General features: G+C 44.9%; 1 protein-coding gene across 6 annotated transcripts in view; it reads left to right on the forward strand.

The window, feature by feature from the left end:
* The window catches only part of camta1a (calmodulin binding transcription activator 1a), a 358,960-nt gene that overhangs the window by 283,523 nt on the left and 47,617 nt on the right, over positions 1-27,820 (forward strand). For all 6 annotated transcript variants that reach the window (XM_061773510.1, XM_061773500.1, XM_061773518.1 and 3 more), the window contains exon 6: positions 8,392-8,463. In XM_061773510.1, the coding sequence (XP_061629494.1) occupies positions 8,392-8,463 (72 nt within the window). The remainder of the gene's footprint in view (positions 1-8,391; positions 8,464-27,820) is intronic.

The raw sequence follows: 27,820 nt of genomic DNA on the forward strand, positions 1-27,820 counted from the left end.
GTGCCCCGGGGCTCTATATCCCGCCCCTGGACGTATGCAAATGTACACATCTTCGACAGTGTGTGTTGATACAGGAGCTTGGTTGCATGACTTGGTTGTTGAGCTATCTTTTAAAGCAGTTGTTTGACTGTGATAGATGGCAACTGGACGTTGTTTTCATCAAGATGAAAGAAGAATATCTGTGAAAGGCCAGAAATTCTGTCTGTTCTGGCTTTTATTTATGAGCAACATTTGTTGCAAAGCTCATGGGAGTCAACGTACAAATGTGTTTTTATGATTGTTTCCCTCTCACCCAGTTGGATCCAGGAGAGCGATACATTTGAGTCAGTCACAGCAGGAAAACGGCAAATTGCCAACACACTGTAAACAAGATGCTGCCCACTGATTAAGAGTGGTTGTTATTTTATAATGAGAGAATTTTCCCGCTTGCTCAGTCTTGCTACATCTGTCCACTTACCTTGTTTAACGTTTCCAAGCTAAGAGAGTCACTGACACTTCTGAATGACATGGAGGTTACCCGAGAAACACGCCGCAATCCTCTTTAAAAATGTAAAAATAGGAAAGGCTGATTGCCCTGATGCTATAAACGTCACAACACATTTGGTCAATTGTATAATATTATCCTGTTGTTTGAGGTGTGTTAAGAGAGAATTTGTCCTGATAATAGAGTCCAAAAGAGGTCAGGGCTGACAAGGGTTCAATGTTTAACGTGTTCAATATTTACAACAACAAATCTAAGCGAATGACTCCCAAGTTATGACTCTGTGAATTGACGTGAAAGGGAATGTAGCCAATCAGGAAGCGACCTGACTGAGGAACAAGGAAGTCAATAAAAACCCAAAAAAACATCATTATGTAGGCGTTAGCTGGATTTAAGAACTTACCTCGAGTTCGCTCAGTCGACTACCAAGTCTGCCTCCCAAACTTTGTCCACAATCTTTTCTTTTTCTGCTCAAAATAGTCATAACAACCATCATCATTTCCTCCTCTCATGCATTGTCTTTCCCATTTGTCACTACGTTTCCTGTTCTTCTTTGTTTTTGGTAGATCACATTTGATCGCGTGAGATTTTGGAGGACTAGATTCGAGATCGGTAGTGGAACAGAATCTGCGTGTGCTGTGCTGTCTTGATATTAATCTGAACACACCGCACACAGTCAATCAAAACTGCTAAATGTGTGATTTTTTTTTTTTTTTGTCTTCTTTGTCTTCATGTGTGGGCTTTGTAACATAAGAAATCGCTAAGATTTAAAGTCTTATGTGTGCAGTAAGGGTGTGGAGGATGCCGAGCTATTCATTTTAGAGAGTGTACAAGCATCTCGAACAAACTAAATCCCATGCAAGCCTTCCATTTGCTGATTTTAGCTCTGCTTTTAGCAAGATGCAGTCACGTATTTGAATTAAGAAAGCTAGACTCTCATTTTATGTTAGCCCATCAAATTTGACTGACTTTTTTAACAAACAGGCTGCAGCATTTTTTTGTGAAGGGACAAAAGTCCTCTGTCATATCCTCAAACACAGGTTCTCCCCAGGGCTATGTCTTTTCTCCCCTGCTTTTTATCCTGTACACAGACAACTGCAGATCCTCTCAAGAAAACAGCCAGCTTGTCAAATTTTCAGACGACACTATTTTTCTGTCTCTTGTTCAGGGCCACCAATCAAGTAATGGATGCAAACCCCTCAAATTCATAAAATGATGCAATGTGATGATCGCATCCTCGACCTAGATGTGTTATAAACCAAGAAAATGATCACAGATTTCAGGAAATCCAGCTTCCGATCCTAAGAGCAGCACTATCCATAGTGATAGGTATATAGTACAGTACAAATAGTAGAATTGTTTGAAGTATTTCAGCACCATGTTTGATTCCAATCTGGAATTCAGTGAAAACAGGAACATCATTGTGAAGCGAGCAAGCCAGAAAATCTATTTTGCTAAGGAAACTCAACTCTGGTCAGAGCGTCAGCCTCACAGTTCTGAGGAGCGGGGTTCAATCCCCGGCCCCGCCTGTGTGGAGTTTGCATGTTCTCCCCGTGCCTGCGTGGCTTTTCTCCGGGCACTCCGGTTTCCTCCCACATCCCAAAAACATGCATGGTAGGTTAATTGACAACTCTAACTTGCCCGTAGATGTGAACGTGAGTGCGAATGGTTGTTTGTTTGTATGTGCCCTGCGATTGGCTGGCAACCAGTTCAGGGTGTGCCCCGCCTCCTGCCGGATGACAGCTGGGATAGGAGAAGCGCCTCAGAAAATGGATGGATGAAACTCAACTCTTTCGGGGTCAACAGAAAATATCTTCCATCCGTTTTCTGAGCCGCTTCTCCTCACAAGGGTCGCGGGCGTGCTGGAGCCTATCCCAGCTGTCATCGGGCAGGAGGCGGGGTACACCCTGAACTGGTTGCCAGGCAATCGCAGGGCACATAGGAACAAACAACCATTCGCACTCACAGCCATGCCTACGGGCAATTTAGAGTCTCCAATTCATGCATGTTTTTGGGATGTGGGAGGAAACCGGAGTACCCGGAGAAAACCCACGCAGGCACGGGGAGAACATGCAAACTCCACACAGGCGGGGCCGGGGATTGAACCCGGGTCCTCAGAACTGTGAGGCTGACGCTCTAACCAGTCGGCCACCGTGCCGCCAGAAAATATCTTATGTATTTGTTATCAATGTTTTATTGAGAGTCGCTGAACTTATTTTTCTACTTTGTATATACTGGTTTGGTGTCAGAATGTGCTCTAAAATACTGTATTCCTTTTTTAAGGACCACCATTCCCTTTGGACAACGTGAGTGGTCCAGAAAGCAAACAGAATTTTAACCCAGCCAGATCACGTACGTGGCAGTGAATTTGCAATCCTGCCCTCAGGTCGGCGTTATTATGTGCAGGTGCGGAAAACAAACTGCAATGCAAATTCCTTTATCCCTTCTGCCATAAGGCTACTAAATGCACAAAATGTAGAATACACTGAGAATCATTCTGCATCCCATTCTGCTGTATGGTCACTGGTTGTGTTTGTTGTGGATGTCATAATGTATTATTTATCCTTTATTTCCTTTGCTGTATCATAGATATACTTTTTGTACTATGGACAGGTTGGCTGTAAAAATGAATTTCCCTTCGGGGACTGATAAAGTATTCCGGATCAGAATATTGTTTGCAAAGCAGACTTTGCACTTTGCCGCCACATCGGTGCCCGTCACCTGCCAGACATGATGGATGGATGGAAGTGTGGTGTTGCCACGGCAACAGACATGCCAGGGTCAGCCGATGACTCCGAAGGGAGGACGGGTAGCTGTTGGCGGCCGTGCCTTTAAGAAGGCTTTATTAAGGCCAAACAGTTTATCACCGAGCTGTCTCGCCCGCCCGCCCTGAGTGAACTGTGAACTTGCTTCAGTCTGGACCGCGCGAACATCCTGAGGAGGAGTCGGAGGGGCTGTGTAGAGCGAAAGTATCCTCTTGTTGGCGCAAGCCACCGTTCATCGCTTTGGCCGCTCGCTGGAGTGACAACTCCAATTGAATTGACTTTGGTTGCGGTAACTTTTTTTTCCCGCTGCTGTCTGCAGTGACAGCACACGAATACATTACAGACACGCTTTTCCTTGTGTACACCTTTGTGTAGTCCTCTCTTGTGTGTCATGTACAGCAGCAAAACAACATGTATTTGTTTTGATGTGTGCAAAGGCCCCTTAAATTTTACACCGACATGCACATGCGCCTGTATGTTTTATATGTGTGTGTAATTATGGTTTAATTACGTTCCCTGTGATTTGCTGTCATCTGTCACAACCCAAAAGACAGCAAATGATAGCTTTGCTGCCATCACTTTGGCGCACAGGTGCTCAGCATGCAGAGAGCGGCAACACCAGTAAATAATATGTGTCTTGAATTACTGATTAGCACTCCAGTTTGATGGTCTTTGCGTGTAGGCGTGCTCACGCTCACAAAAAGTGTCCTGGTCTGTTGTGATTGTCTGTTCAACTGCACATAAGGGCGTGTGCGCACGCGTGCAAGAGCATGTCTGCACTTGGGCGCACGCTTCTAAACGCGTGGGTACAATTCTGTCAGAACTCGTTGCCAAATTCTACTTGTGTGCGTGTGTGGGATGGTGGAAGTGTGGCTGGAGGCTGAAGGTGCACAAGCTTATGTTTGCGTGCAAATGTGTTTGATACTGACTGTATATCGTCACAGGCAGGTGCAACAGTTATGTTTTAAGGTGCTTGTTTTTTCCTTCACTGTTTCTTCATGTGTTTGAGAAATTGAGTCAACAGAGGGAAAAGACAGCAGCCTTGGGGCTAATTTATTCACTCCCCAGCCGAGTCATAGACAAGCATTGCCCCGGCTTCCGTCAATTGTGAGGAGCATGCCACAGCCTCGTCCAACTGCATGCCGGCGCGCCGCAGCCCACTCTCAGCGGGCCAAGTGCTCTCGGCAAGAACAGCATCAGCCGTGATGCATCAATAAACTCTTAATATTCACAATTTACAAAGACAACAAATCCTTTTTTCACAGTAAATGTGCAGAAAGCATACAAAAATAATGCACTGTAGTTAGTCGAAAACGGACGTACGTTATATTGCCAGAAGTAATCACTCAATTGCCTTGAATTGCTTATGAATTGAAGTGGCATCCCCTTCTTAATCTATAAAGTCTAATATGACGTCACTCCACCCTTTGCCTGACCCGCGCAGAGTCCTGACCTCCCCCCCCCCCCAAAAAAAAACATTTGGGATGAATTATAGAGCAGAGACTGAGAGAAAAGGCCTTCTCATCCAATATCAGTGTGTGACCTCACAAATGCGTTTGTGGAAGAATGGTAAAAAATTCCCATCAATACACACCTAAACCTTGTGGAAAGCCTTCCCAGAAGAGTTAAAGCTGCAAAGGGTGGACCGACTTCATAATTAAACTCTATGGTTTAAGAAAGTGATGTCACCTAAGTTCACTTGTGAGACAAGACAGGTGAGCAATACTTTTGGCAGTTTCTTGATACGTTTTCGTATTTTCAATCATTCATTTTAGGAAATGACTGTTCCGACACCTCACTCTAACTACAGTACTTTTCTGGCAAAATTTAGTGTTCTCATGCAAAATGTGGATTTTTTTATTTTTCCCGTACGTTACCACCAAAACTGTAGGAGGTTTTCTATTCACCTGTGCTGGTATGTATGCTGTACATTGTCAATATTAAACTCTTAAACTTGTTAATATTAAACTATTAAACTTCCTAGCGTGCAGATAGCAGATGTAATTGTGTGAATTAATGAGACATTACAGTGGCGACACTGTGGGAGTGGGAGGACGTGTCCGCTCGTTGCCAGCTCGTAGTAATGGATGGCAGCACTATAGGAGTGGGAGGAGGCTCACAGAGTAGAGCAAAAAAGTAAGAGCAGCAGGAATTCTGCGTTGTACACAGTTTGGCAGTTATTTGAAATCAATACCAAAAGATGCGAAAATGAAACAATGGAGGTCCATGTATGTGCAAATGAGTTGAACACGTGTATAATGTGTTTGTTTTGTAAGCCTGTAATGTGTCTCTCACTTTGTGCCCAATGTTTGTGGCTGTGCGGTGCTACTCTAGTATAATTAATCAGGCGGTTTGATGTTGCCAAACAAATGGTTATACACAGGCCTTGCTCGTCTATTCTCTGGTTTGTTTTTTGGGGTTTTTTTCGGTTCAACAAGATGAGACAACACACTCAGAGGTGCCTATTTATCACATGCTCTAAGCTTTGTTTCCCCAACATCCACAGCTCCTAACACACCGTCCAACTCATTGCTTTTACCTCCGACTGCTGCTTATCCACAGTCTGGCGGGAAAACCTGCCTGCGCTTATGTAGCAACTACCGCTGCTTAATGAGTCTCAGTATCAGTGTGGTGCCAGTGCAAGGTGTCAGTACTACTTTGTGTGGAGGGAATGTGCACTCATATGTTCAGCAGAATTGTGGAAAATTCCTTCGTTGTTGCCTTGCTGTGTGCATACAGTAGATAGCGGGCTCATCTTTTTGGAGCGAAGTCATCTCCAGAAAAGGTGAGTCACTGTCGCTCACAGCGTGTTTCATTGTATGTATCTGCAAAGAAATTGGGATTTTGCCCTCAAAAGCCCGTTGTCGTTTTTGTTGTTTATACAACCCCAATTCCAATGAAGTTGGGGCGTTGTGTTAAACATAAATAATCATTAACTTTGAATTTTATGGCTGCAACACGTTCCAAAAAAGCCAGTTTAGTACCCGCACTCTTTTACTACAAAGCCACGCTGTTGTAACACGTGCAGAATGTGGTTTGGCATTGTCTTGCTGAAATAAGCGTGGGCGTCCATGAACAAGACGTTGCTTGGATGGCAGCACATGTACCAAAACCTGTATGTACCTCTCAGCATTAATGTTGCCTTCACAGATCTGTACGTTACCCATGCCATTGGCAGAAACACAGCCCCATACCGTCACAGATGCTGGCTTTTGAACTTTGCCTCCATAACAGTCCGAATGTTTTTTTTCCTCTTCGGCCCGGAGGACACGACGTCCACAATTTCCAAAACCAATTTGAAATGTGGACTCGTCGGACCACAGAACAGTTTTACATCAGTCCGTCTTAGATGAGCTCGGGCCCAGAGAAGCCGGCGGCGTTTCTGGGTGGTGTTGATAAATGGCTTTTGCTTTGCAGAGTAGAGTTTCAAGTTGCAGTTACGGATGCATCGCCGAACTGTATTTCCTGACATTGGTTTTCTGAAGTGTTCCTGAGCCCTTGTGGTGATATCCTTTACACATTGATGTCGGTTTTTGATGCAGTGCCGCCTGAGGGTTCGAAGGTCACGGGCATTCAATGTTGGTTTTCGGCCTTGCCGCTTACATGCAGTGATTTCTCCAGATTCTCTGAACCTTTTGATGATATTATGGACCGTAGATGTTGAAATCCCTAAATTCCTTGCAATTGTACGTTGAGGAACATTGTCCTTAAACTGTTCGACTATTTTCTCACACGCTTGTTCACAAAGAGGCGAACCTCGCCCCATCTTTGCTTGTGAATGACTGACCAATTCAGGGAAGCTCCTTTTCTACCCAATCATGGCACCCACCTGTTGCCAATTAGCCTTTTCACCTGTGGGATGTTCCAAACAGGTGTTTGATGAGCATTCCTCAACTTTCTCAGTCTTCTTTGCCGCCTGCCAGAACATTTTTAGAATGTGTTGCAGCCATCAAATTCTAAGTTAATGATTATTTGCTAAAAACAAAGTTTATCAGTTTGAACATTAGATAGCTTGTCTTTGTAGTGTATTCAATTAAATATAGGTTGAACATGATTTGCAAATCATTGTATTCTGTTTTTATTTATGTTTAACGCAACGTCTCAACTTCATTGGAATCGGGGTTGTAGTTTGAGGTGTCACAAAAGCAAAACAAACTGCTCAAAAAATTGAGTTTTTGGTGAAATCAACTAGGGTCGCGGGCGTTCTGGAGCCTATCCCAGCTGTCATCGGGCAGGAGGCGGGGTACACCCTGAACTGGTTGCCAGCCAATCACAGGGCACATACAAACAAACAACCATTCGCACTCACATTCATACCTACGGGCAATTTAGAGTTGTCAATTAACCTACCATGCATGTTTTTGGGATGTGGGAGGAAAACGGAGTGCCCGAAGAAAACCCACCCAGGCACGGGGAGAACATGCAAACTCCACACAGGCGGGGCCGGGGATTGAACCCCGGTGCTTCCTGTTCCTCTCTTTTTTTTTAAAAAAGCCAAAAACGATATTACAGAAGGTCCCTGAATGCTGTAGATTCTGTTTGCCGTCACAAAAAAGCCAGTGCAGGGTAGCCATCCCTCTGGGTCAAGGGTCTGCCTGAGAAGAATGGAGCATGTCAATGTTTGGGAGGTGGATAACGGTGTCTTTGCTCTGGTTTCTAGCTGTATTTGCCTCTGTTGAAAAATGTCTCCTAGCCCCTCTGCCAGATACGGGGAGGCGTTATCAACCCTGCCTCGCTCACTCCACAGTAACGAGCCCCCAGGCACAGTATTATCTGTTTACGATAAGGATATTAATAACACTGTAGTTTAGTTATGTGTTTGGGGTGCCCCGCGGGGTGACGACATAAGGAGGGCCTTAATCATCCTGTCAGGGCCTCTCTCCAAGCAGGACAGGATACGAGTGGATTGCAGGGAAGGAAGGAGTCACATGGTGGGACAGTGTGGAGTTGTTCACTAGTTAGCCCCATCCTGCTTCTTCTTCCAGGTCACCAACAACAATAGACTGACCATCTGCCTTCAAGTCCATCTGTATTAGGAGAAGGGAACCCTGGGGTTCAAAGTGGGGTTAGCCTATTGTTTGTTAGTGTGACGGCCTTTCTCCTGCCTGCCTGTCTGACACCTACTCCTGTGTCGCCTTCTTTCAGTGTCTATACGGCTGCTACGTCCACTCGTCCATCATCCCCACCTTCCACCGTAGGTGCTACTGGCTGCTTCAGGTAAGAGCTCCTCTTTCCCACTCCCATCTTTGAACCCGAATGATGCGTGGTATCAGTGTCCGTTTAACCTCAGCATTTGTCTTTGTCAGCCTTTTACTTCCTCCCCTCGCTTCACTTCCCAGTCTCCATTCACTTATCTTCCCAGCCATTCTCTTCCCTGATGGCATTGCACGTACACACCATCCAGTGTGGGATGACTCTCAGTCTGCTAAAAGGTCTGCCATCACCCATGTCTAACTGTGTTCGTAAAATATGATGGAAGAGGTTCCCCGGCTATCTGTTTGCTGGCTCTTCAACCACATTGTTTAGATATATCTTTGCATGTCTATGTATTGCATAGATTATTGGGATGAATAGGGCGTAACTTTTCCTCAAAGTGTGCGGCACATCACCAACGCTTCTTTTGTACTCAACAAACCATGATGAGCAATCCATGAAGGTGTGTCTAAGGGTGATTTATTTTTATTTTTTTTCAAGTTCACTATGGAAAAGACATTTCATGAACCGGTATGATATAGATCAGTTTGAATGGATTCTTTACAGAACAGCAATCGGGGAAACACGTTAGACGTCTCGCCCGATCCAACTATGAGACATAAGCACAGTTCAGTTAAAGCTACACCTGACATCAGGAACTTGTAAGATATTGTACATGTACTCCTACTCATCTTCTGTTGGCCAACAAGTACATTTACATCCAATAATTGTTCAAGGTTCATTGGCCGCCTGGAGCGCAAAGCTATCAAAGATCCCCGTCATTCAATCCACATGCAGATACTGACATTCAGAACCAATGTGTCAGACTGTCAGGTCTTCGCCCTGTCGCTTTTTCCACCCTCTGCCTTAAACCTGCCTCTTCAGCTCCCTGTGTACCATTAGCTGCGTCCATATGTGATTTGCAGGCAGTAGTCTGTCAACAGGCGGGCAGAAAGGAGACTGGAACTCCCAAAGCGGTGAATCGGAAAGGTCACCAGTGAGTGAAAAATGCAAATATCCAACCATCCAGCGGCCAGAGTCACAGAGAGGCATGGATGAAAATATATTCCATTGCACAGCACAGTCAGGGAGGGTACACGGAGGACAGAGGGCAATGCGTGCGAATGCAGTGAGTTGGACACCACTTTTCAAAAGTTTTAAAAGAACTCAGATGGCCACATAGATGTAAAGCAATAAAAACAAACGGTGAAACCGTGCGTCAATGTGGATGGAACAGTGTTTGTACAGTATTTTTGGAATAGGAAACAAAGAATGAAGTTAGTGGAAGGTGTTTCAGGCGGAGAGCTTGTGGGTGCATGCCTCTTTATCCACTCCTTATTGAGTGGGCCAGGTAAAGAGTGGGTAATGAGTGCAGAGCTGCAATGGTGGTCTTCTCTCACTTGTTTGATTTTATTTTGTGCTTTTCACCTCCCGGTTTGCGCAATCCCATAGCTCTCACCTCTGCGCGGCATCAGACACTTGAGTTTCAAATGTCTGCATCGACATTTGACGCGTCGAAAGCGTCATCAGTTGTCACGGCAGTTATGAGAAGTTGCAAACAATCAGTTACATTTGAGTTAATGGGGCTCGATGTTGTAATGACACATGCGTCTCGAAAGCACCACACTCTCATCCATCAGAATGCATTACTTGATACTTGCAGGCATTATTGACCTTTTTTGTAAACGGTACACATTCACAAACATTACCTCTAAAGAAATGCTAAATGATGATGAAATGATTTATTATAATCTACTAAATTAGCTATTTCAAAGCCATATTAGTCAATTAATAGCGCACCTATCTTCTTACTTATCTTGTTCCCTTTGCGTCCATGACAATATATTAAAAAGACTTGAAATGGAATCATCGCCCTTTTATCAGTCAAGTATCTATTTCGGTTTGGTGAGTTACACACAGTCTAGCGCAATTATGGCAGAAATCATTATTGCAATTGAAAACCGCTCTCGTGTGGACCAAAGCATGTGTTATCGCAAAATGAGTCTCCTTCCACTGCACTGAAGTGAGGTATCATAATTATTATTGTGGCATTTGGGCGACGTAGCACGCCGTGTGTCGACTACAATGGAAAAGCCAGTGGAAAAAACTTTGAAGGCACACCTGGATGAATTGCGATGACACATACGCGAGCGCCCATTGACACAAGGAACCATGCCGCTGACACTGATGGATTCCCTCGCCTCATGTGTCCCTCTTTTGTTTCCAGCTAATCGAACGTAATTCCACACTTGCACCTCTCCATCAAATAAGACAGCGGCGTTGGCGCTGGCTGGCGGGGGCACAGAGGTGGGGATAATTATGATATTAATATGGAGGGGGTCTGAGGGGAAACTTCATTTGTCCTGCTGCCTGCCTCTGACTCAGAGAGGGGTCAATAGCTTCTCCTGCCTTTCCCACTTTGGAGAGGAGAGAGGGATGAGATAATGAAATGACTTCCAAGGCAGGAGGGAGCGCTGACGACCTTGTTTCTTTCCGGCTATCGCTTCCTCCCTCGTACCTTTTCTCAGCTCAGGCCACCGTTCTCCTGTCTCTCATGAATACATTATTAATATCAGTATTCACCACAATTCCATTTTTCTTATGACATTATTCCCCGTTACTATAATGACTTTGGAAGCACTTGAACCAGTGTTATGTCGAGAAATGAGTCCTCACCGTTGTCCCTGTGATCGTTGCAGCACTATTAGACAGTATTCAGTCTTTTAATTTACGTATTAACTCAAAGGTCACTTAATTGGAAAGGGAGCAGGATAACTGATGGAAGCTTGACAGTGAGGACTATCCACGGGGCTGAAGTTCTCCTTTTTATTGTCTCTCGTGATTTATTTAGTATTGCTTCACCTTGCCAATCAAGATCACGCACCGACCAGAGTCTGTGCGCCTCTCACGCTATCTTAAGATAATAGAAATGGGAAAAGTTTTATTGTGAGGCTCTATCACACGCTTACGAACAAGAAGGTTGTGGCAGCTCTGGGCCCGGTGCTGACATATTCTTTATATTTACAGGAATTCTGTATTCCTTCAGCTCAGTTTAGTTGTCGCCGCTCTGAGCAGCGGGAGACAAGTGCCGGACCGGCTCTGGTGATGTGTGATGACGAAGAAAGGCTGTCAGTTCCAGATTATTCACATCAAATATGTCCAAACGATGCAAGGCTTCGTAATGAATATTTCACAGAGATAAATCATGGATGAGCCCCGGGACCCGTTGAGTTGATTTCACTGAGAGGGTTGCGAGGTAGAAAAACCTGGCAAGGTGTTGACTGGCTGTCTGCAACCTCTGGGCAAACGAGCACTAGAAACATAATTGCCTTTAGCGGTGCAGGCTGTTGTTTGTATCAGATGGAAATGCACTTCAACGGAGAATGAGATCAGATCTACCAATATATCAATTTGACGCCAGTGCCTGACAGTATTGTTCTCTGCAGGATTGGCGGGGGAAAGAGAGCTGTACCTGTTTACAAAATGTACATGGCATTGACAAAAGTACTGGGTCACGCCACCTACGGGCACATGCAATGGATGAAGGAGTCCCTTTGCAGCTCTAACTTTTCGGAGAAGACTTTCAACAAGACTATGGAGCGGCTTGTGTCTTTTTAGTCATCTGTTCTCTAAGTGTGTTGTCCTCTAAGTGCCTAACGATAGTGACCAAAGGGTGCTTTCGGCTCCACAAATCTTGGTTCCATGAGAAGAACAACTGGTTTACTGGCACATTGTAGTTTTCGCTCCTCTGTCTCTGCTGCTCCGTTCATCTAGTGCTGCTAGTCGTGTGCAGTCACAGAAACACTGATCATCTCTGATATGACTTTTCCACCTCTCTGCTGAGCACTCTATGCCCCAAAGCAGCAATGCTGACGCGCCTGACCTCCAAACAAATGGAAGGTTACCCGGGTGCTTAATTAATAGCCCTTGCTGGAGCCCTTTCTCCAAAAACAATGAGCGAGGGGATGATGTGTTCCTCCGTGCCTGCGACCTTTTCTCCACTCTCGTCACCAAGCCCACCAGCGCAGCCAATTATCACAAATCCCCCGCCGCATTTCTCTTGCCATTTTCACATTGCAACCAAAGAGGCGTGCGTGGCCCTGTTCTGCCCCTTCTCAAACCAGCGTGAGCCTAGACGGAAAAGCAAAGGCCCAAAACAGGTATGGGATTCTTAAATAATTCAGTAATCCTGAAAGGTTAAGGCTCGGCCAGTAAGGCGAATTGACATTCATCTTGCTCCGCAGTCTTGCAGCCCACTTTCTGAGGGAGTCGCCATCGACTTGTTTACATTTTGTACTTTCCAACACTCTTACTGGCGCCAATATTTTACATCTCAGTCCACCATTTCTCCTGTTATTTCAGGGGGCAGCTCAGAACAGTAAATTACTACTCCAAGCTCTTGCCGTGTAAACGTTCCCACCAAGTAATACACTTTAGTTCAGCTTGCCACAATACAGTTTTCAAACGCCAATCACAGATCTTAATTGAGTTTCCTTTGCACAAAGAATAGGTGTACTGACTGCGTCAGCTACTTACCATAATTTCTTGTGTATAATGCGCTTTTTTTTCCCTCCCAAAAAATTGTCAAAAGTCAATAGTGCGCATTATACATTGGTATAAGAAAAGATTAAAAAGACTCACATTTTATAAATGTTTGGCGCCACCTAGAGGTTATGAAAAAGGGATAGCCTACACTTTCATTCCAATATGACAGGGGTACGTATGACTTCATATATGTACAATTGTGCTCATAAATTGACATACCCAGGTAGAATTTGTGAAATTTTTTTTTTTTTTTTTTTTAAATACGACTGATGACTGAACAACAAGCAACATTAATTTCTTTATGGTTATGTTTTGTTCAATGATAATGCTTTTCTCAAATGCTTGGCAGTCCCATTCAAATAAAATGAAATGTGTTTCGCCTGGTACTTCATGTTTTCTTTAAAGAATTGTACATATCTTACAAATTCTGCCTGGGTAATCAAACATATGAGCACAACCGTGTGTTTTCTCCTTTACTAAATAAAAGTAGGGCTGTGAATTTCAAAATAAGAGCAAGTAAATAAAAAGAAAGTATTATGTGTTCAAATAAAGTGCTTAACTTCAGAATAATTCTATGGAAAAAAACCGAACAAAATACAAATAATACTTCATGTTTTGATCGTATGGGCAAAAGCAAAATCATGCATTTTACAAATGCATGATACATAGGTTGAAGAGTTTTCCAGAATTTTGAGGTCAACTTTGGAGGTGCGTATTATAAATGGGTGCGGTAAATATTGTGACTTCATATTAAGGATTTTGTCTTCTTTCTTGTTTATTAAGACAGGCTATGTTTGAGAAGAGGTGCATTTTGTTTATTTCCATACTAGATGTTGCACAGAAGTAACACTTCTTTGCGAGACGATCTGCATAGTGTTAAAGTATACCTCAAACATTGGTTACCAACCAATATTGGCAATTTGAGGGAAAATATGACTCATGACTGAACAGGGACAATCTCATTTTTTCTCTGTCGCTATAACTTGTTCAATTATTGTGCAATTCTAAAATGCTGCATCGTTTAATTGCAAACTAATTTAATAATGTGTTTTGCCGAATCACTGCACATCTTAAAAATTCATTCAGGGTATATAAACTTATGAGCACAAATATGCATATTTTTTTTCATCAATCCATGCCAGCGATGTATAGTGAAAGGCAGAACAACTAAATTTCCTATTTCCATTAATACAACAGAATAATAGCTTCGTGTTCAGCTAAACAGGCCCACATTTCCCTCTCAGTAAGTACATTTGGGAGTAAATTAAGACCAGATCATCGGTGACATTTTTGTTTTGTGAGGTTTTTTTGTTTGTTTGTTTTTGAGGAGTGGGGGGGGGGGGGGGTAAAATGGGTGCCTTGACTTAATAAAGGTTGGGAAACACTGACCTAAAGTGTTAGAAGGTGGCAAAAAGCAATACTGGATGTGTAGTTACTACTTTTGCACATTTGAAAGAGCAAAATAAAAAGGCTGGGTTGTAAAAACTTTGATCCTCGAAATTCTGTCATGTTCTTTTCATCAATGTGTAACCAGTCCGGCGTGACCGTGTTCGTTTCCTGTGTTTGTGTGTTCCAAAGCACAGGAGATCAGTGCCTCCATACTTGGTCCGTGTGCTCCTCAGTGGCAATCTTTGCGGCCCCTCTCATGTCAAAGCGCAGATTGCCCGTGTCACCGCGTAGGCTCGGGCGTGCTGACAGAAGCGTGCAAGCGTCGCACGCGTCCTAGAGAACACTGGTCACAGCTAATGACCAGAACTGTCCGATTTGTCCTGTCCTGATTGCTCCTCTGAGCTCCAATTAGCTGTGGCTGAGGGCTGACAGTGTGGCCCGATCACATGGATGTGTCATGCAGGGGAAGATAAGACGGCGGAGGGAGGTAGCTGGATGGAAGCTGCCACTCATTCATTCACTCTGCATTCAGTGTGATATGGATCTCAATTTGCTTTTAACCACCGAGCTCTCCTCAACATACACGTCATCAGCTCTGATTGCAATTTATATAATTGGCCATTTTCATTGGGTGTTATGTGGTCCTATCCCTCAGTGGTGGAAGGATGAAGGTTTTCATTTCTGTTTGTGCAAAAGGTATCAGGTCAATTTGCCAGTGGAAGTGGATAGTGATGTCCCGGTTGACTCAGGGGTATTTAATTAAGAATAAAAACAGTGCAATCTGTTTCCCTATTTGTTAGTAACAGTGTGTTCCTAATGACCTATTTAGCCTCGTGTATATTTTCTCCTTTTTGGTCTTCCCTCCAATCCGTCTCTGCCACGGTGCCCCCCAGAATTTCATAGTGATCCCTTCATCTGCAAGTTTTATTTTCATCATTCTCGCTCAGCAGGGGGCAGTGGAGAAGTAACTACAAGGGCACGTCAAGGCTTCAGTGCCAAACCCGACATCTTTTATTGTCTTTTTTTTTTCTCCTCTGGATAGACGTCATATTGAACACACGTAGCCTTCAGTTTGTTGGCTTTGCTCTTTTTTTCATTTTGCTCCTGCCTCTCAAAACCGAACGCCACCTCAGAAGACCCAAGATGTCAATTGCGGAGGTGGAGAGCAAAAAGCGCCAAATGTGGATCGCCAGGAGGAGCTCGGAGGGTGGGGGATTAGCAGCGGAAGATGATATCATTGGCTTTAGATGAGCGGGAGCAAATGAGCGCTGCAAATCACCAGACGTTAACGAGGTGCCCTGTAAATTACAGCAGCCGAGAGTGTGCATGTATCCGGATGGAACTCTGAAATGCACGGCAAGCATAACGCTTGCCCGAACATTCTTTGCTTCCACGAGCAAGTTATTTAGGTTGTCTGATATTACGCTGAAAATCGTACTTCTCCCACAGAAGCATCAGAGGATGTTTTCTTTGAAGTAGCGGAAGTCAGGAGTCAGCTTGTGCTCTCCCTGGACCATTCTCAGCACCGTACGCAGTTCACAGAAGAACGAAGGGGTTTCCTTATATATATATATATATATATATATATATATATATATTAAAAAGAGACTTTTTTTCAGAGAAATGTGAATGAAGCTATTGCTCAGATTCTTTAATGTATCTCTTTGGTCATGTGCAGCAGAGTTTGTTGCAATTCGGCCAAAAGGAAGATGAAGAAGAGTCCCAAGGAGAGCGGCGGGAGATGGACAGAAGCAGTGATGAGGAAGGATGAGCATAGATTCCCTCCCTTCTTGTTGCCCTCTTTGGTCAGGAGCAACCAGGTGTGTGGGGAGGGGGCGGCGGGGGGGGGGGGGGGGGGGGGGGGGGGGGGGGAATACCATATTGTCTCAGCCAGAAGCCCAGTGCCAAGAGAATGGATTTCATTGACAGGATTCTAAATATTACATGACTTCTTGATGGCAATGTGCAGTCCGGGGCGCTGTCTGGCCTGGTATTAACCTGTCTGGATAAATCAGCCTTTTACACAACTTTTTCCCCCCACTGGCCAAAGTACTTCTCACTCCTCCCATCCGTCTTATTATCCCCGCTTCCTTTTTCTTCCTGTGATCGGTCTGCTTACATGGTTCTTGTGTACGCTCTCCGCCGCACCATGTGTGTAAGTGGAGTTACTCTTCCCTCCTCTGCCAAGGGCCCTAACGTCATATGCAGCCTGGCAGGTGACAAATAGTTTTTTAATTGCTTGCACCAGGAAAATCATTAGTCCCGACCCTTTCTGAGATGGGACCAAGCAGGACGTGTGTGCCATAATAATAGCCTCGGTCCCGTTCCCTGCTTCCAGCCTGCTATTTTTATACAATGTGTTTAAGGGCCATTGTCATTGTCACACTATACATCTTGCACACATCTACACGTCATATGCATACACAAATGGTCCAGGGATGCTTTTCTGCACCTCAGAAAGAGAAGTGTTCTGGCCTCATGAGAGTTTTTTCCTCATTGCTCTTGCTGGTCCCAGCCAAGATGAGTGAGGGCTTTTTCTTTGCGTGTACCTCACATTCATCGTGTGTGTGTTTTTTCCTGCATTAGTACAGCAATTCACCGTCAGATGAAGCCGTCCAGTTTATGGAACAACCTGCAAACACCAGCTGCTTTTGGTTCGTTTTTTTTTGCTTAGCGGTGAGATATCGTATTGATTTTCTCTCCTCAGTGCCCTTGCCGTCCCTGTGTAGGTATCCACCGGCAGCCATTTACAGAGGGGACAGCGAGTAGAGGAGCGTGGAGCGTAAACGTGGCGATAGTGACCCCAGTCGTTCGCACGGAAAGTCGGCAGCTAGACGTCGGAGAGTAATTGTTTTTGGGGTGTTTTTTTTGTTGTTTTTTTTCCATATGTTTGTTATCGTACACACTCACCAGCCGTACCGTGCAAGAGCTGCGGTCTTCATTTCACACTCTGGTTCTGATAGTATTTGTCGTCTCCAGTGGTGTGGAATTGCACTGCATCTTACTGAGAGCTGCTTCCTGTATTTTACCACTCACAGGTAAATACGACGCCTCTCGGGATGATGCGGTGCAGTTCCACACCAAAGTACAACCACGCTACTGCATCTTGTTAAATGACTGCATATAATCAAACGGAACATGTTATGTGTCTCTTGGCTCGTCGTGTTGCTTGTGGGATTCTGCGGCTTCAGAGGTGGAATTGTGTGTCTTAGTGAACAATAGAAAACAGTGTTGTTGATGGCCCTTTTTGTTTGTTGTTTTTTCCCCCCGCCCCCAATATTTCTTGGTTTGATTCCCAGTCAGGAGCCATCTCGGAGATGTTCTAAAACCATCCCAGTCCCGTCTCTACTCTCGCCCTATTCCACTCCACTCCTTAGCCCCGCCCACCTCTCTATTCTCCTTTTCCTTTAATGCCACAGTAAAATTAAGTGCAGCAACATCTCCATTGCCCTGCAGCAGTTCAAGCGTTTCGAGTCTTATTACACAAAATATTTCATACATATATTACATTGCTAAATAATCATATTAAGTTTTGTATGGAGACATTAGTATGCGAGGCCTTTTTGTGAATTCAAGTATGACACTAATCAAATGTTCCAGCATGGCAACTGAAATAAACCCTCCAGACTGTCAGTGTTATTCAGTTTAAAAGCCTACTTTGGTAGAGAATGAATATTGGACAGTGATCTGTTGTTTAAGAAGTTATTGTCAGAGTCCTCCAAGAGAATGGAGCGGCAACCCACATCAGTTGAGTCATGATGCTAAGAGTTCCAAAACGCCACTCGTCTGCGAATGTTTGACTCCGGTCGCGCCGAGCCAGGGAAGACCTCATCTCTTTCCAGAATGATCCCTTTAGATTTGTTCGACTAAGTAGTGCCACGGTGTTGATGTTCGAGAGGCTCGGAGTGGCAAGCGCGGCAGCGGTGCAGCGTATGTGAGGCTCGCCTGAGCCAATGGGGCTTGGCACGGAGCTGTAGCATATGTTCGTCACCGGGCTTCCTCTTTTCCTCTCTCTCTCTCTCTCTCTCTCTCCACCTCGCTCTTGATAACCCTCAATTTCCCGACAACCTTTCTTCTCCTTTTCTTCCCCTTCTTTTTGAGCCCGGGCCAGAGATCAAAGTGGACCGGTGTCCTCTGAGGAAAGCCCACCTTGTGTGAAAGACACTCGTGTTCATGCTCCTTTGTCATTTTGTCATCTGGCACAGGATGAGAGAATATTCAAAGCAGCAGGTTGTATGTTGTGGCTGTGAGGTGTTCTCAACATCCTTTTTTTTCTTCATTCATTTATGTCTTTCCAGCATTTGGTGGCGAGCACCTTGGCCTGTCCCTGGCCCACATTAACTCTGGCTGGTGTCCAAACATATCCCAAATATGAAATGTCCCTCTATGCAAAGTAGCCTTCTGGTGTCGAGCACATGGTTGAGTGTGTTGTGTCCCACGTAGCCCGATCCAGCTGTTCCAGGCTTTCACGCCGCCTCTCCCACTTCCTGCTCTTCTTCCCTGCCTCTCGGACCAGTAAATGCCCGCTCATTTGCAAGTTAGATAAATCCTTTGAATGTATTATTGATGCAAACAAATTAGCCTGTAGGCCCTAGACAATACCTAATGGAGCCTTGGCTTACGGGTGAGGTAGTTTCCAGCGAGGGCACTGTCGGTGTTCCATGATTGATGCCAGCTCCTCTGCCCTGTAATTATTTCTCCTACAAATTATTCTGCTCTTCTGATGCAGTTTGGGATTTAAAGTTAATGCTGTCTCTATGATTCCAACCCAGCCGTATTCATTAGTTTATTAAAGAAATAAAAGACAGGCAATTAGATAACTGGGATGAAGCCCCTGAAATGAGGGGAGGTGTCATTATTCAAGTTTATGCATGCTGTTCTTAATTCGCCTGGCTTTATGTTGATTTTGGAGGATGTTCTGTTATCTTGCTGCACGCAGACACATGCACTCGTTTTCTTCAATTACTGTGTTTATGTGGGGACCAATAAATCGGAATAAACCTGATTAAGACAGTAGTAAGTAAAACACTGTCACGAAAACATGTTTTATTTAGGACCTTGTCAACTTCAATATTTGTTATGACGGTAAATAAAGGTCAAATGAGTTTTACATTCTACCAGGTTTAATTGTCAACTAAGCTTCAATATGACGGAATGCAGAAGAGAACATCAGCCAATTCTTGTGAGGTTTTAAGACAAATGATGATAACTTGTCTGAAATCGTCACATTTAATACACATAAACAGAATTATATGGATTAACCTAAAAAAAACAACAACATCATAACCCCAACATGGTTTTATTCCAAATAAGGTCAGGAGATGTCAATATATCTTTGTTTACTGCAAGTCTGCATGGAAACATGGGTGCCTCTGTCACAAAACTAGACGAAGGCATTCAAACAAAGTTGCGATCCACGCAAGTAGGCAAAAGCGCGGTCGTAAAACCAGAAGAAATCATGCAGCACGTGGAGATGAGAGGAAAGAGGACGACTGTTCTGTCCTGATTGATCAGGACCCTCCATTGATCAGACAAGGGAGGGCGAGGAAAGGCCGTTTCTCTGGTGTCTTTGACTTCTTTTTTCCTGTGCGCTGCGCTGTCATCAAATGCATCAAAGGCTTTTGTCTGTCTCTAATGTCGACCTCATATGCATACACACAAATACATGACTTAATGTATGCGCAAACACACGTGCATATGGAACGTAAACAGGACATCACATTCTTTTTGTCAGAGTGCCGCTGAATAGACTTTGTCGTCGGTGATAGAAGTCACTTTACATACATTAGGTCGGATGTTAGAACTCAACGTTTCTCTGCCATAATCCCGCCGAACATTGCATGGCTTTCCTACGACATGACCCCAGTCACGTGACTGTGAACGTTCCGGTTTGAATGTAACGAGAACACTCCATGCTGGCCGTCAATCACGTGCACAGCTGTGTCGAGGAGCGAATAACAAAAGTTCTGAATGAGTCATCCAAACTTCGTCAAACTCTGTCACACGCCAGACTGGCTTGAAAGATGTACGCTTGTCAAGGAAAACAAATCAAACACAACACTTTCCTCCGTGCCGATTAGCATTTCCGTGCTGTTGCACGTATATTACAAGGTAGCACCGTGATCGTTATTGCATTATGCCTGGCAATCTCGCTCCGAGCACTAACCCGCCTTCGCCTTCCCTCTCCAACCAACCGCTTGAGGCAGATTGTCGCTCCAATTCTCCGAAGCACCCCTTCCCGTTCCACCCAAGAATAACGCAAACTTCTTGATGTTTTCTTGTTTTTTCACACAGCGCGGTTTACATGCAGACTTTTTCGTCATTCCCATTGAAGATCTCTAATCAACCGTTTACACGTGCCGTGATCTATTCCAATCCTGCATATACAGTCTACACACATTCACGCGATATGGCGAATGATTTTCCAGCTAGCCTATCCCAGCTATCATCGGCCAGGAGGCGGGGTACACCCTCAACTGTTTGTATTTGGTATATATGAAACATACATTTTACAAATCACATTATATGGCACGAAATTTGATACCCAACGTCCCAGATTAGCCCAATAAGTCTCAAGACCTCTGAAATATAACAGGATAAGAAAATAAGATCAAATGAAACAAGATAAAAAAGATACAAATACTTATCTGCAGTCCCTAACTAGTATGCAAAGTGTGTTAAGGATTTAGTCGTTAGGCTATATGGTTTCAGGTCCAGAGTTCTGTCCACTGAAACGCCTCCTCACATACACACAAAGTCCTTGTGCCTGCTTTTCAGCCGCCTCCAAGCTTTGTCAATCTTGTTTTCCTTTCCAACCACCGTAGGTGCTGCTTCTTAATCCTAAACTGCCCATCGGCCCAACCTGATATACACCAGGGGCCTCATGGACAAAAGGGGCGTACGCACAAAAACGTGGCATCCGTTCTTTTTCACGGCAAAGTTCAGATGTATGAAGAGTGACGTGACCGTGCAAATGTGCGCTGCCTCACGCCAACTGCACGGCTGGCGTACGCACGTTTCTGCAGCTTTTGGTGCTTTGGCGACACTTCGAGGTGATGCTGGGAAACTGTTCTCGTAAATCTGCACACCGGAGACACATGAATAATTAGCACTGATGAACAATTCATGCCCGGCAACATTTGATTTCAACAATGCAATTGAGGCAAGGACTGAGAATTAATTTGTTACCCAGTGTATTTAATGAACCACTGATATTTGTGAAGACACCGATTAATTGATCGAGGCCTATTGCCCTCACAATCGCTTGGTGACTCCAGCACGTGCACTGAAAAAAGAGTCCTTTGAATTTACTTCATTTGAACATGTACAGGCGGCACGGTGGGCAACTGGTTAGAGCGTCAGCCTCACAGTTCTGAGGAACGGGGTTCAATCCCTGGCCGCGCCTGTGTGGAGTTTGCATGCTCTCCCCGTGCCTGCGTGGCTTTTCTCCGGGCACTCCGCTTTCCTCCCACATCCCAAAAACATGCACGTTAATTGAACACTCTAAATTGCCCCGTAGATGTGAACGTGAGTGCGAATGGTTGTTTGCTTATGTGTGCCCTGCGATTGGCTGGCGACCGGTTGAGGGTGTACCCCGCCTCCTGCCCGATGACAGCTGGGATAGGCTCCAGCACGCCCGCGACCCGCCTGAGGAGAAGCGGCTCAGAAAATGGATGGATGGATGAACATGTACATCGGTTGCACATGATTAAAATGTCTTTCAATTGACATAATTCACCCCACTTCTCCTAAAAAAAAAAAAAAAAAAAACATGATTTTTTTTGTCAGTGGGTATCCTCTGTGTATTAAAATAATAAATTGAGTAATGAAAAAGGAGTCAAAGTTTTTGACATCCTCTTTGATATGCTGATGTGCTTCTGTTTGAATTCAAAAGATTGATTACAAATACCACACATACAACATTTACGCATGAACCTTTATCTCAGTGCAGCTTACTGTATGAACACATTTGTTCTGAGTTCAAAACATACACGGTATTAACCTTGTGGGGTGATCATCGTCAGCCACGTCCTCCCATCACCCCTGAGAGAGCAGCGTCACCCACGATCGCAGCGATTCTCTCCTCGAACGGGGCGAGGCCCTTCCGGCTTTTTTTTGGGCCACCCTTTGGCGGTGGGCAGCTGTCCACCGCTTCACATCCACCTTAATGTTTGACCACTTCTTTTTTAGTTCAGCGTGTGCGCGCTACTCTGTCTCGACACCATTGACATTCCCATTGGCTCCTCTTTCGCGTGTTGTTAACGCCGTAGGACAAGCGTGCCAAAGAGGATTTTCTTGCGTGCCTCCGCTTCATTGAGCAACTTCACATTCAGAAAAAATTATTTTTCTTCATTACCTTGCTCATTTTCCTTTTTTTCTGATCATGCAGAGATGGGCATCTCAGGTGCAGGGTTCATTTAAATGTGATTTGCATATTCAAACGTGGGCGCGGACAGGGAGGAGTCGGCTCCCCCAACACGTGCGCTCAATTCCACGTTGATTGGGATGTACGAAGGAAATGTGCTTGGATTCATGAGTACGCAGAGTTTCATACATCTGAATGTTTTTTGTGCGTACGATGTTTTCTGGATTTGAGCGTACGGCATGTTTTAGGAGGTAATCCACGCAAGTCTTTGTACATGAGGCCCCAGGTGCTGCGGGCGTGCCGTAGTGTCGGTTTGTATTTGGACTCGCCTGTTTTGGTTGCATCACACGGTCAAACCGAGTCACTGCAAACCCACAGCTGTTCCCCTCTTGCGCACTTGCACACACACAGTCCCCAATGTGAGTCTGGTTTTGTCTTTGGGTGATGCATTATTCATGAGACGACGCGTTCATCTCAGCGAGACACCTTCAACAATTTTGAGACGTGGTGCGCTTAACAGCTTAATGTAGTTTCCGCAGTTTGCGTCTCCTCTGGCTGATTAAAACGGCACTCCAGGCCTTGTGGTGCTCTGCCCCACAACGGATTAGGTGTTATGAGAAACATGGCTTCCGGAAGAGTTGATTAATATTTCCCCAAATTTGCCTGACACATTCTGATTTGACCGCCTTGTAGAATCCACTTTGTCGCGTTTGAAGGAGTCATAAATGACACATAGGAGGTGTCCCAGTGTTTCCGAAAATGTGCCTTTCCTTATTTCTTGTGTCTCTACTTCACTCTTCACTTTTCCTCACTTTTGCGACGCAGCACGTCCAACTTTTTCTGCGTGTGTGAGCAGTGCCAATAACAGAACAGCCAGCAAAGTGCCACCTCAGCACCTGGGCTTTAATGATTAATACCATATTGATGGTCTCAATTAATTTCCTATTACACTACCAGGAGGCTGCGGTCGCTCCGTCTCTGTCACAGTCCCACTCTTGTTTTCGGACTCCTCTTTGTGGCAGCTGCTGGATGGAGATAGGATGCTTTTTTTTTTTTTTTTGCCAGCTCGCAGTAGTTTACAGAGCAATTACCAAACATGTGCTTATACGCGCAAGTATCTTCGGCAAACACGCATGTTGTCTATTACACGCCGCCTCGCTGCTTGCATTTCGCACACTTGCTCATGGAGAATTCAAGAAAATGTAATGACATCTTCTTGTTTAATCATTTTACACAGGACTTTTCATCAATCATGTAAAAAAAAAAAAAAAAAAAAAAAAACGTAGCCCCTGAGTCTTCTTAGGACAGCGCATCAATTTTACAAAGCCCTGCTAACCTGAAACTGTGACTTTTTTTTTTTTTTTTTTTTAATTTGAAACCGGTAGAAACAGCATTGCATTTGAACCAAAGCCTCTCTTTCGCCTCTTGCACAACCTCCTGGCCTGCAGCACTTCTTCATATTTGTCTACAGTGCTGATTTATTCCCACAATGATCTCTCTCCAAGCTGTGATTTGACAAGCTGGTCCCATGACCTTCATTGTCAGCGGACCTGCTCGGCGAATCGACTGACAGTCAACACTGCCCCCATAGTGAGCTGGAGGAAATGCGCCATTCGTCAGTCGGTTCATCAGATTTGCTCAGGCTCTCTCTCGCTCTCTCACTCGCTGTCTTCATTATCTGCCCATACGCTATTCACGACGTCTTATCTCTGGATACTCGTTACTTCCATCTTTCTCTAATACGCATTGTTTACCACAAACTCAGCCTTCTCATTCTGTCACACACAACCACACAGTGTTTTGGTTCTTGTTTTTTTTTGTCATGTGGCCCCAACACACACCACATGTTGCTAGGAAACAATTCCATAGTTTGTTTTTGTTGTTTTTCTTTACCCAGGAGCTGACATTGGACGTTTGTATGGTGTTTACGTGTGCATGTAAGAGGTCTTGCAAAGCTGAGCTTCAGTGTTCATCCCAGTAATAATAATGAGCTCCTCACTGCGTCTAACGGAGCGCATATTCTCAGCAGTCCTGAGGCCATTGCTGCTGTCATTTAGTGTATGTTGTGTGTGTGTGTGTGTGTGTGTGTGTGTGTCGTTTATACACATGTTCATGTATGTCCATTTATGCCCAAATGGGCATCTATTCTGTTGCGGTCGTTTTTTTTTGTTGACGCTCACAATCGGTGTAGTCTGTTGTTGTTCAGTGGGCCATTGCCGAGCCAGATATTGGTTGAGTTGGACACATACCAGTCCTCGCTGTGACTTCTTGTTTAGAAATGCACCAGCACATCTCTCTCTCTCTCTCTCTCTCTCTCTCTCTCTCTCTCTCTCCCCCTTGGCAGCTCTTATGAAGTCCTTATTCGCCCACAGACACAGGCGGAGGCACACAGATAGCGTGCCTTGTCGACTGGCACGAGGAGAAAGACGATGCGCGCAAACAAATCAGACCTGCCGCTGATATGAACATGACTGAGAGCACAAGTGACGGAGTAGAAAGGGATGGCATTAGCTGTGTTTTTCTGCTACCAATGAATCGCACCATTCCCTGGGAGAAAGCGATGGAAATGAGCAAACGGGTGAGGAGAAAAGACTGAGAGAAAACCCGTGAGGGAGAGAGGTTATTGTGAGGCTAAGACAAAAAGAAAAGAAGAAAGAGAAAGGCCCGTGAAGAGAGAGCACATGGTGAAATCCTCCCAGCGTTTGCGAGAGCTCAGTGACTGCCTTCCCCTCCTTTTGTTCCAGTGTGACTCCGTGTCACCTGGCTGTCCAGTGAATATTAGGATCAGCGCCATGGGCACAGCCAAGGCCATTATGGCATCCGTGTGGGTTCCTGATGGTCGTTTCTGAGCCTGCCCCTGAGCAGCACCGCAGCTCACTTGGGACCACCACAGCTAATGGCGAATGTGCTCTGTGAGCTTCTCAGAAAGAATAAGTAGACTGTAAACTGTAACTCGAGTTGTGGCAGCTAAAGGGACTTGAACGCCTCACTGCCCAGCTTACCGCCTGACTTACCGCCTGCCTGCTTGGCATCAAGCGTGCTCCTCCATATTCAGGCTTTGAACACTGACCTTTTGCACTTTTATTCTCATGCATGCAGGAGCTTGGCACAGCAACAAACTCACCTCACTTCCATATGATGCACTGCACAAATAAAGTGTGTTCAAAGCAGGGGAGGAGCCACAGGCGGAAATAGGGGACCACTCTCTCACAGAGACCAAGAAAAGCAAAATGCACTCACATATTTGCACAAACACACACGTACACAGTTTCATTGCCCCACTCAGAGTGAAACAGTTCTGCCCCTCTAAGCTGAGTTATTTAAAGCCCCGCTCTCAACTCCATCGAAGTGATTATGTGCTCCTGAATTAAACATCACAGGCCCCCAGCCCCTGGCTTCCTCTGAAACACGCTCAAACGTGTTGGCCTCTTCCTGTTCCTCAAAAGTTCCAGCGTCTGCAGCCTTTTATATCTTGTCACCAGTACACAAGGTAGTAGAGGTAGAGAGCTGGAGTCAGACTGTCCCCTAAATCGGGATCGCCTACTGTGCCATCTGCTCTGCTATTCCTCTTTGAGACCTGAGACAGAAGCAATTCAAGTTGAGCCTGCATGGGCTTGGTACCTGCACTGTGCAACATTTTCATAGTAACTAGGGAAACGGAGGGATGTATTTGGGAGCTGAAGCTGTGCTCAAGGTATCCTCATTAGGCTGTAAGAGAGGGCGGGAATCTGATTCCGATTATGGATTACTCTGCTGCTACCCAGACAAGAGCTTCAGGCTATTTGCTGTCTTGTTTGGAGGGTTTGGCATGAGGTTTTATTTACGTCGCTGTGTATGTGTGGCTGCACGAGGCAAGGCGTTTGCCAGCCACCCCCGCAATCAAACATGCCCCCTTTGGCAGGGAGTATTTAAGGTTCAAAGCAAAAGCAGGAAGTCTTATCGTGCCTTGTGGCGGTGAACCCGGGGAATCGCTGAAGCACTTGACCGTGAAATGAACAGCGAAAAGCGGTGAGGATTGCGGTGTTTAAGTGAGCAAACCTTAGAAGGCTCCCTAATGAGTGGCACCCAGTGGCACCGACTGCCATCCACATAGCCCGCACTAGCATACAATGGGAAACACCAAAGGCACAGAGGCTAACAATTAGCATCCGTGTGGCGGAGCGATTTACATGTGGACACAAATGGTGGAGCAACACATGTAGACAGATGATAGAACAATACTCAAAGGCATATATTGTTTATCCTCTGCAAAGAACGACTTACTAATACTAGTAATAGTAATACTATTACTAATATTGTTGTACATTAAGAAACACATTACAATTTAGTTTTTGGTTTTTTGGGACTTTTTCCATTCATTTTAATGGAGTTAGATGACTTGAGGGACGCATGTTTTCAGTTACGGATGAATTGAATGAAACTCTATTCTTCCATTCAGCTCGACCTCAGCGGGCAACGTAAAGCGCACACACACACACACACACACACACACACACACACAGAGGTGACATCGTGCCGCTGCACAAAGACACAAAGCTCCAATTCTCACACGCAATATGCAGTCAAACTCGCAGATGCAGTCACTCACACTCCATTCATCGTGCTCATTCTCCATGCATGTTGATGTGTGCATGCCAAGCAACGTACAGATATGCGCCTCTAGACTCTCGTTCACACTCTATTTATAATTCAGTGGAGGCAGCCCAAAACATATAAAGGCGACAATACATCCACAAAGGGACACGGCAACACATGCCCTCTCACCTTCCACTCCCCACCGTATTATTCCCTCGATGCTGAATGTTTGTGACAAAACAATTGACTGCACCCATTTGTATATATATACATATTTGTGTGTGTGTGTGTGTGTGTGTATTTTGTTGATTGAGAGGAATATCCCAGTAGCCTATGAGTTCAAAGCTCCTGTGTACTCTTGGGCTCCTTTCCTCTTTTGCCTGTCCTGTCTCAAAAGTGAAAAAGGCCATGTTTGCTCAAGTGTTTCCTCCAGTTTGACAGGCTTTGAAGCCCCAATTGTTCCTCTTTGCGGGGATATTTTATCAGAGAAGAACAAGGGTTCCCTGG

The sequence above is a fragment of the Phyllopteryx taeniolatus genome, chromosome 1 (assembly GCF_024500385.1).
Source record: "Phyllopteryx taeniolatus isolate TA_2022b chromosome 1, UOR_Ptae_1.2, whole genome shotgun sequence".
NCBI lineage: Eukaryota > Metazoa > Chordata > Actinopteri > Syngnathiformes > Syngnathidae > Phyllopteryx > Phyllopteryx taeniolatus.